This window comes from Rhinatrema bivittatum, chromosome 10 (assembly GCF_901001135.1).
Source record: "Rhinatrema bivittatum chromosome 10, aRhiBiv1.1, whole genome shotgun sequence".
Classification (NCBI taxonomy): Eukaryota; Metazoa; Chordata; class Amphibia; order Gymnophiona; family Rhinatrematidae; genus Rhinatrema; species Rhinatrema bivittatum.
This window is the reverse complement of record NC_042624.1, coordinates 97891038-97901691: the sequence shown is the minus strand read 5'-3', so window position 1 is coordinate 97901691 and position 10654 is coordinate 97891038. Positions and strand designations below refer to the sequence as shown.

The following is a 10654-nucleotide window of genomic DNA, read 5'->3' as shown; positions in this document are numbered from 1 at the left end:
CGCATCCACCACACTTGATTTACTGATAAGCTAAATAAATTGTTCAGTTTTATTCCATGCTGCCTAGTAAGCTGGAAAGTAAAATTAATTCTCTGGATATGCTCCGTTCCACTGATTTGGTGTTTATACAGTTCATGCCTTTTGCTTCCTTAAAAATACCTTGCTAAAAATCAGGCAAACATGCACATATTGGCAATAATCCTTTCCGAAGTAGACATTTACTGTTATCTAAGGTCCTGTCTAGCTAAATGTGCTGGGGCTGTTGGCACTTCCAAACAGGATATTAACTGCTGTTTAGGTTTGTGAGAGGCTCTAGGGAAGATTCCATGCCTCTTCCTCAAAATACCTCTGGTTCTGCTCAGGGAAGAGGTAGCATCAAGAAGAAGACATTTCTCCTCCCTGGGTTTGTGGGATGGAAGATGACAGAGCTCTGCAGAGAGTTAAGAAAGAGGATTCCCCTTCCTTCCTTCTGTGGGGCTAGAAATGAAAGATCTCTAGTAGGAGCTGAGACAAGAGGACTTGTTTATCTGCTCATTGGAAGGGCTAATCAGTATTCTCCTAGGACAAGCAGGATGGTAGTCCTCACTCATGGGTGGCATCATCGGATGGAGCCCGACACAGAAAACGTATGTTAAAGTTTCTGGAACTTTGTGCAAACTGAGCATGCCCAGCCAGTCCTATACCACGCTTCCCGGTGGGGTCCCCCTTCAGTCTCTTTTTTTTCTGTGGCACTTTCACCTTGTGGTTAATTGAACTCATGGGTTTTCTTTAAGAAATTGCCTTGGAAAACATTTCCACTATATATTTTTGAGTTTTCTCGCAATTTCATTGACGTGGGTCCCTCTCGGTTCCCCTTAATCTCCTCAGTCAGGGTTTTTGGCGATTCATGTGTGGCCTGTTCATGTTGACTAGCACTCTGTATGCAAGATATGAACGGATGACCTGTAAGTGTGTCGTATATGTGATGTGAAGGAGGAGTTGAACGCGAGGCTCTGTGATAGATATTTGATTGTATGTTGTAGTGTTATATGCTGATTTGAGCTCTCAGTATGTCTGAATCCTTCCTGTTAGCATAGCTGAGCAGTATTTTAATACTATGTATCTTGTGATCTCCCTACAGTCTTGGTGAAAAGGTTATCATTCTTGTAGAAAGCACATGGCTTGCAAGCATGAGTGCATAAGGTGTGACAGAATGAGTAAGAGAAGGAGGATGTAAGTTATCACTACTAGGAACAAAGAGGCTTCTTAGAATAGGATATGAGAGAGCGTGACTATTGTGTAGGTTAAGGTAAGGTCTGGGATGGGTTAGAGATTTGTAAACAGGGAGCAGCAATGACCTGCCAAAGGTGAATTTTGCATGGGAAGTTTTAGCCAATCTTTAAAACAGGAATAGGTAATTCAGTTTTTGAGGGTGGTTTATTGCCTGTTAGAGAAAAAGGAGATGTGTTTACCCTTGCTTTCCTAAATTTTTTTTCCAAGCATAAAACAACTTTAAAAGTGTCAGAATTCCTCCCACTGGAAGAAATGGGAGTTGTGTGAAGTTCCAGCCCAGATTTACACCAGCCTTCGAGGTGAATTTTAAAAGTCTGGCGTGCACCAAAATCAGGAGATATGCGCACAAGTCGGTCTTGGTGTGCACCAAAATCGGGAGATACGCGCACAAGTCGGGCTCGCGTGCACCAAAATCGGGAGATACGTGCACAAGTCGGTCTTGGTGTGCACCAAAATCGGGAGATACGCGCACAAGTTGGTCTTGGTGTGCACCAAAATTGGGAGATACGCGCACAAGTTGAGCTCGCGTGCATCCACCAAATTTTAAAAGCTTCCCAGATGCGCACATATCTCCATTGCCAGCACATCTCAAAACTTTTCAAACAGGGCGTGGTGTGGTCTGGGTGGAACATGAGGATTTGGGGGCGTGGCCAAGAGATGTGCACATAAATACTTGGTGTCTGGGTGTGCGCCCTGATCCCCGCCACATAAATATACTTCTGCTAAGGATGAGGTGCAAGTTTAAAAAAAAAATAACAAATTAGCCCTAACTGAGAGGTTTAAGCTATTCAACCAGGGCGGTTTGAAGGATCTAGCTGTTAACTGGGCAAGCTGGTAGATGAACTGGTGAAACTGGCAATGGCATGGGCGCGCACCCCTTTTAAAATCCTCTGATTTACGTGGTAAAAATTGGAATTGATGCATCTAGACACCGCACCCATTTAAAATTGGGTGCACATGTGTGCATGTCCAGGCTATTTTACAACATGTGTGCATATATGTGTGCACAAGTTATAAAATCGCCATGTCACTGGACACGCGGCAGCACACATATGCCAATGTGCATCTGCGCGCTGGCATGAAAGTTACCATCCCTGACACAAGTAAAAATATTCAGGTCGGAGGACTCTATCTGGGAGGTGAATAGGTGTTCTTGGATAAGTTAATGGAATTTGTATGGTGGCTCCTCTTCTTGTGTGCTCTAAATCTTTTTTCAAGTTGTGGTATTTATTTTCTTTTATTTTGCTGAACAACTCCCAAATATCTGACATTACTGCAGTTGCTCTTTGGATTATTTCCAATGTGCACTCTCCAAAAGCCAGAAATAATTTGAGTGAATTGACCCAAAGTATCACTAGATGACGGGCGTATTTGCCCAACATACAGGCCGATACAGTACAGTGCGCTCCGGCGGAGCGCACTGATAACCCACGGTTGGACGCGCGTTTTTGACGCGCTAGCTTTACCCCTTATTCAGTAAGGGGTACTAGCACGTCGAAAATGCGCGTCCAACCCCCCCAAAACTAATAGCGCCCACAACATGCAAATGCATGTTGATGGCCCTATTAGTTATTCCTGCACGATACAGAAAGTAAAATGTGCGGCATTAAAAAGGTAGGTGTTAATTTCTCTCGGCACCGGGAAAGTGTACAGAAAAGCAGTAAAAACTGCTTTTCTGTACACCTTCAGACTTAATATCATGGCGATATTAAGTTGGAGGTCCCAAAAGTAAAAAATTAAAAAATGTAAAATCAGCTCGCGGGTTGAAAACCGGATGCTCAATTTTGCCGGCATCTGGTTTCCGAACCCGTGGCTGTCAGTGGGTCTGAGAACCGACGCCGGCAAAATTGAGCGTCGGCTGTCAAACCCGCTGACAGCCGCCGCTCCTGTCAAAAAGGAGGCGCTAGGGATGTGCTAGTGTCCCTAGTGCCTCCTTTTACCATGGGCCCTAATTAGCATATTTTTATTTACTGTATAGCGCGCACAGGACACTGGCCTGTGCGCTCGCCCGCTCTCCCACTTTTCTTTCTATTACGGCCTGATAGAAAATTAGAAGTTCAGTTGGTCTAATCCATAAATATACAGCAACAAAAGCTCTAAGATGAACATGAGGAACACATATATAAACCTACCTGTGGACTTTATAATGCAATGCAAACTTTAAAAAATATATGGTAATATTCAAAGGGAATTAGTCATGCTTCTCTTTTCCCGCAGTGCAGTGCCTAGAGATGACGACCAAAAGGAAAATTATCGGCCGCCTGGTGCCATGCCGATGTTTCCGTGGCGAGGAAGAAATCATCTCGGTCTTAGATTATTCCCACTGCAGCCTTCAGCAGGTGCCAAAGGAGGTTTTCAACTATGAACGAACATTAGAGGAATTGTATCTGGATGCCAATCAAATTGAAGAACTACCTAAGGTAAATGCTCTGATTTGGAGCAGATGTAATAAATGAATGAATAAGAAGAATGTTAAGGGGCTTGATCTGTGGCATTTCTATATGGAAAAAGTATGTTCAGTTCAACCAAGAAACAAAGAATAGTCCAATATTTAGCTTTTTTTTCTTTAATCCATATTATATTTTTAATTGAATTCTGCAGACTTGTATGAAAGTATCATCCTACGGGATCTAATATGGGAGGGATATACAGTACATACTGGCTACCAAATTCCCTGCAAAAGCATTAGTCACTGTCCTCTCGAAATGTAATATTTGTTTTGAAAATGTTTTGGGATAGTGTATGCCTAGGTCAAAGTAGATTGTGTTTGGTATTGGTCATTGTCTGCCAACATCTCTTACACTGCTAAGTAAAGGGTGAATTTAAAAGCCCTATATGCGTGGCAAAACTGGGAGATATGTGCGTGACTCGGCCATGCGCAGGCCGCACGGATTTTAAAAGGCCCGCGGTCAGGCACGGTATCTCCCGGTACGCGGATAAAAAAGATTTGACAAAAAAGGGGTGGGATATGGGTGGGGCATGGGCGGGGCATGGGAGGGCTGCAACTGCACCCATGAAGTCACTTATGCGCTCTAGCGCGCACCAGAATCCCTCAACCGCGTAACTTGCTTCTGCTACGGAAATTTTTTTTTAAAAGTGTAGTCAGTGGGGTTTTAGGGTTCGGGGCTAGTAGGGTAAAAGGAAGGCATGTTAGGTAGGGGGTTTTAGAAAATCTGATCCTTTACTGGGGCGAACTGGGAGAGAACTGGGAAATAGGACTATTGAGTTGACGCGCGTACCTTTTAAAATCCCCCCACCACTCATGCGCTTGAGATGGGATTTGTGCGCACATGTGCGCATCGATATAAAATTGTGTGCGCATGTACGCACGGCTAGCCGATTTTATAACATGCGCACGGCTCTTAAAATCCTACCTTTAATTATCTGGAAATCAGCAGGGTAAGTGTGGATATCACGTTCGCGTTTGAACTGTTTCCATTTTTTTTTAAATGATTTAAAACTAGATAAAATTGTTCTTCCTCTGACTTTGTGTCAATAGCTTGAATCCAGGTTACTGTTTGTGTATGCCATAAGGATATCCTGCTGAAAGGTATGCCAGGGATACCAATCGCTACCACTTACAGTGCTCACGGACTTGAGTTTGAACGTGATAGAAATGTTTTCCACTATTCAATTACATGCAAGGCTCCAGGAGTACATAAATGAAAAATGAGAAAAGTACGATAGAAATTGATCAGTTTAGAAATAACAAGGGCTATGGAATAAACAGTGTTGAGTATAAGTGATCTGTTAGTTTGGGAAAACTATGATTTTATTTTGACTAATGGTCCAATTCAATAAGTCTTTTCATTCATTCTGTGTCTGTTGGGGAGAAAAAGGCTTAATTAATCAGATAGCAACATTTAAACAGGTGCATGGGCACAAATGTGTACGCATTCATCCGCCTGCACCCAGGCACGTGCCATTTTATAACATACACGCGTCTATGTGTGCATGTTATAAAATGGACTGACTTGCACGCACATGTGCACACAAGTTTAAGTGGACACGCGTTTGTGCGTGCAAATGCTGCTTCTACTGCGTAAGTGGGGGATTTTAGTGAACACGCGTGTAGACACCACTTTCAGTTTTCCCAGTTCGTTCCCAGTTCACCCAGGTAAAGGATAGGCTTCCAAATCCCCCTAGTTTAATAGCCTCCCCTGTTAGCCCCTACCTTTAGAACCCCACTGATCTGCCTATACCTTTTTGTTTTACTACTTGATTGCCATCCGTAGTAGAAGTAAAATTACGCAGTAGGGGATCCCAGCGCGTGCCTGCGCATGTAAGTATTTCAAGGTGAAGTCCAGGAGCACTTTTCATCTGTGCACGTAGTGGCAAGTATGCACACATATGCAGGCGCCTTTTAAAATCTGCTCAACATGCGCCAGCCCAACATATTCGTGTATCTCCTGGTTCAGGCGCTTGCCGGGCTTTTAAAATTCATCTTTAAGTGTAATTGCTGTCGTCCTGAGGCAAGTATAAATAGTGCGTTCATTAATGTGCTTTAGGGGGAGGAAAGAAATCACACTTACAGACCTCCTCTCATCTTAATTCTTGAGTTTTTCATGGAAGACCAATTAATCTCTTTGCAAAAGCTTCTGAAAATGCTGTGAACGAGGTGCCACATAGTACAGACAATGGGGTGACCGCCAGTTCATGTGAAGCTGCGCAAAGAAGCATACAATTAATGAATGTGCCTACAGGGGAAAAGAATCCCAGTTCCAAATTTCTGAGCTTCTCTTTCCATCTTCAGACAGGGACTCCAAAAGGTCAGTTGTTCAAACTGACTTACACACACGCAAACTAGGATCCTGGTGGATACCTACAGGAGAAATAATTCAGTTGCCCTGAGAATGCCTCTGTGATAGGACTGCTGGGTTCAGGGCTAATAACAATTATGTATTTTGTGATGTCCTCTGGCTGGAGATCAGAGATAAGAGACCATCAGCTGATTGGCATGAAACCATAGCTATCCCTGCTAAATCACATGGGTACTCCTAGCATTTTTAGATTTGGTTTCCTTGTATGTTTTACCTAACCACTTTAGTATTGCTTCTGGGCTACTTTTAGTGTGAAATTAAACTGGGTAAATGGAATAGGTCATTTTATTACTTCAGATTGATTTTTGGTTGTTTCCATGTTCACAAATGAAATTAATAAAGCATGGTCATTTTTGTTTTAGAGCTTTTTTAAATTTGGGTGCAAAGGTGCCCTTATGATGTGTTTGAGAGAAGCTGTTGAAGTACACTAGTCACACTGCATCGGGTACTTCTGAAAAGAAAGAGGATGTCTAACAATAAAGATGAATCAGTGGTTTTGAAAGCTCACAGGAAATAATCTAACAATAAGAAAATTACCCTCTTTCACATTTTAATGTAAATTGATGTCATTATTGTGAAACAGATTTTGAAAGCAAATGCAAGATTGCAGTTTGCTGAAATCCTTGAGCAACTTGCTAAACTTTGAAATAAAAATAGTAAACACAGTAAACTGTGGAAGAATAAAAATAAATTAGTAAGCACTTTACAGTCAAAAAAGTTTATATATATACATATATACACAATGAGAGAGAGAGAAATAGGATATTACATTTTGATGCAGATAAAAATTCATATAACTAATGACCATGAATATAATATTTTGGCTATGTAACTTTGGTGACTGAAATGTATCTACAGAATCCTCTTTACTTTTCCTGTAAAGCTAATTCTAAAACTCTCCATGTGAGCAGTGAAAATGAAACAAGAATAAAAAACAATCTCTCAGAAATCGTCATGTATGTATACATGAATAAATTATTAGTACTTTCAGCATTACTTAATATTTTGTAACTTTTTTTTAGCCCGAAACTATGCAGATTGAGTGAGGAAGTTCCTTCAGAACTGACACCACAACTTCTTGGTACATAAATCATCAATATGTAGGGTGTAGGCCTTTAGCTGCTAAAGCAATATTGTTTTAATGAGACTGAGTCCATCTCACTTGTGCTGTCCTCAGCTTTCATTGGAAAAATAATTCATATTAACTAAACGTTTGTTCAAATTTGATTCTTTCTGTTGGCAACCCAGTATATTACCGTTCCCAATAGTTTCACATTTGAAGACCTTTCTTTTTTTTTAGTAATGCTTTTCTAAATGTCAAAAGAAATTCATGTTCTAGTAATGAAGAACAAACTTTTTAGGATGCCGTCATGACCGTGCAATACCATGGAGTTCTTTTATGTAAACAGGTTAACTTGGTTCTCTTAAGCTGTAAAAGATCTACAGTAAGAACTTAACCCTTAAAAATGTAATCATGCAAATTATGTTTTTCTTTAAAATGTGTAATTCAGTTTGTTAATGTTTCTGTTGTTACAGCAATTGTTCAGCTGTCAAGCTCTACGTAAACTGAGTATGCCTGACAATGACCTTTCAAATCTGCCAGCCACTATTTCCAGCTTAGTTAACCTCAAAGAACTTGACATCAGTAAAAATGGTAAGGAAGCATCAGCATGCAACTATCAAACTACGTGTTGAAATATCGGGGGGAAATATATCTATTGTCATCTTTTTAAGGGATTTTTTTTTTTTGTTGCAGCAATTAATGTGTTTGGCCTTTCTAAAGACCATAATAAATGTACATGAACCATATTTTCAATTTACTGTGTTTTCACATGGTTTTCTAACACCACCACCACCACCCCCCCCCCCCCCCCGTTAAACGCAGACGCAAAAAAAGAGTTGCATTAGCACAAGTTTGCTATTTTTGAGCAGTAGTGTCAATTGTCAAAGCTTCAACCCTAGCTATTGTCAATTTGTACATCTTTCATTTATATTCATAATTTAATGATCTTTAAAAGCAATTTTTTTTAAAAACTCCATAAAGTGAGAGCACTTCTTAAATTCACTTACCTCATGTTTGAGTCAGAAAACACCAGGAGAACAGGTTTGTAGGAGGACGTGATTGTCTTGAGAGGTGGAAGTGTTCTGTTACTATGTGTTCAATATATGCAAATGTATTTTTCTTTCAAATGTAGAAATCAGCATGAAACAGGCAAATTACATAATGGAAATTACATATTTTTAACAAGTGCATTTTTGTATTCTGTTTGATTTTTTGAGATAATCTTTTACAAAAGCTTTTTCTTATAATACATTTATATTTAGTTTATTAGTTTATTCATATTAATATTTTGGTTTCTGCATGCTCCAAGCAGTTATCAAATGGTGTTTGCATGTATTTTGAATGTGAGTTTAGTTTAGTGAACATACTAATTTGAATTTCTTGGTTTGCACTTAGACATTCAGATGTTTAATAATGAAGTTTAAGTGATGTTTTCTTTAATCTAGTGATCCATTTTCAACTGTTGTCCAGCCAGTAAAGTTAGCCAAATAAACGTAACTTCCTAACCATTGTGCCACTGAATATACCCAACTATCTTATAGATAACCAGATAACTTTATCCAGCTGGCTTTAGGCCTGCTCTATGGCATTACCAGATTTAGCCAGATAAGTTAACCAGCTATCTCTGAATTTTGAAGATAACCAGATAATTCTTCTGGCTAACTTAACTCTGCCCTCAAATGCTGGATAATTCGCAAATAGTCAGCCAAGCTAGATTTTCAGATCCCACCACTGTCAGGCTAAGTCCGATCTTATATTTTCTGATTATTTTAAATGAATATGTGCCTACACAATAAATGGTGTGAATTTTATCCAAAAAATGTAAACTTGTTTACCTAAATATTAAGTGGAGTTAGAGAAAGGTTTCATACGTTGTGTAGGTGCCCAGCCCCACAATTCAGTGGTCTATAATCATTAACCTTCCTCCTCCTCCTTGGATTCTTTTTTGTAATTTTTTGGAGAGTTATAGTGTCCCAAAGATAACCTGAAAACTCTTCCGTGGCAATGTGATATCTTTATATGCGTGTTCTGCATTAACTATATGAGACTCTAAAAGATGTTAGTATAGAGTATACAACCAGACTTCCCCGATTATGGTTGGTGTGTCCATCCTGTTGCTGATGATCCCGACATGTTTCAGACGTCAAAAGCCTTTCCTCAGGGGACTTGATGTATTTTGAAAACCAACTTCACGGGGTCTGTGAACTCTTTGCTGTGCTGTTCCTCAAGAGCTGGAAGTCTCTGCCACGCGGCGATCTTCCTCTGTCGATCGCCACGGAAGAGTTTTCAGGTTATCTTGATGGACTATTCTTCCCGGCGATCGACAGAGGAAGATCGCCGCATGGCAGAGACTTCCAGCTCTTGAGGAACAGCACAGCAAAGAGTTCACAGACCCCGTGAAGTTGGTTTTCAAAATACATAAAGTCCCCTGAGGAAAGGCTTTTCACGTCTGAAACATGTCGGGATCATCAGCAACAGGATGGACACACCAACCATAATCGGGGAAGTCTGGTTGTATACTCTATACTAACATCTTTTAGAGTCTCATATAGTTAATGCAGAACACGCATATAAAGATATCACATTGCCACGGAAGAGTTTTCAGGTTATCTTGATGGACTATTCTTCCCGGCGATCGACAGAGGAAGATCACCGCGTGGCAGAGACTTCCAGCTTTTGAGGAACAGCACAGCAAAGAGTTCACAGACCCCGTGAAGTTGGTTTTCAAAATACATCAAGTCCCCTGAGGAAAGGCTTTTTACGTTTGAAACATGTCGGGATCATCGGCAACAGGATGGACACACCAACCATAATCGTGGAAGTCTGGTTGAATACTCTATACTAACATCTTTTAGAGTTTCATATAGTTAATGCAGAACACGCATATAAAGATATCACATTGCCACGGAAGAGTTTTCAGGTCATCTTTGGGACACTATAACTCTCAAAAAAATTACAAAAAAGAATCCAAGGAGGAGGAGGAAGGTTAATGATTATAGACCACTGAATTGTGGTGCTGGGCACCTACACAACGTATGAAACCTTTCTCTAACTCCACTTAATATTTAGGTAAACAAGTTTACATTTTTTGGATAAAATTCACACCATTTATTGTGTAGGCACATATTCATTTAAAATAATCAGAAATATCTTGGAAAAAAAATAATCAGAAAATATAATATACATCATTTAGAAGTTTATTCATTTGACAGCGACAGAGCATTGCTCTTGATTGTTTTTGTTCAGATTTACCAGTTCGCTGTACTGTTTGGTGTATTTTTGATAGATTTTGGTAAGTCCGATCTTAGCCAGACAAATGGCACTAAATATCGGCCTCATAGGGTCCAGTTCAGGAATACCTCTCTTATTACACCCATAGGCACCAAACTGTCTAACTGGATTAGTAAATATAACTAATGTAATTTCTATAGCCAATATCATCATGCGCATCTGACCAGTGGCTAAAGGGACGATAACTTTCAAACTGGCGCACAGGTAT

At 40.2% G+C, this 10654-nt stretch overlaps 1 protein-coding gene across 1 annotated transcript in view; it reads left to right on the top strand.

The window, feature by feature from the left end:
• The first annotated feature begins 3494 nt into the window (after positions 1–3494).
• Positions 3495–10654, top strand: part of LRRC7 (leucine rich repeat containing 7) — a 229608-nt gene continuing 222448 nt past the window's right edge. The window contains exons 1-2 of the mRNA XM_029618872.1: positions 3495–3692; positions 7629–7746. Of these exons, the coding sequence (XP_029474732.1) occupies positions 3504–3692; positions 7629–7746 (307 nt within the window). The 5' untranslated portion in view covers positions 3495–3503. The remainder of the gene's footprint in view (positions 3693–7628; positions 7747–10654) is intronic.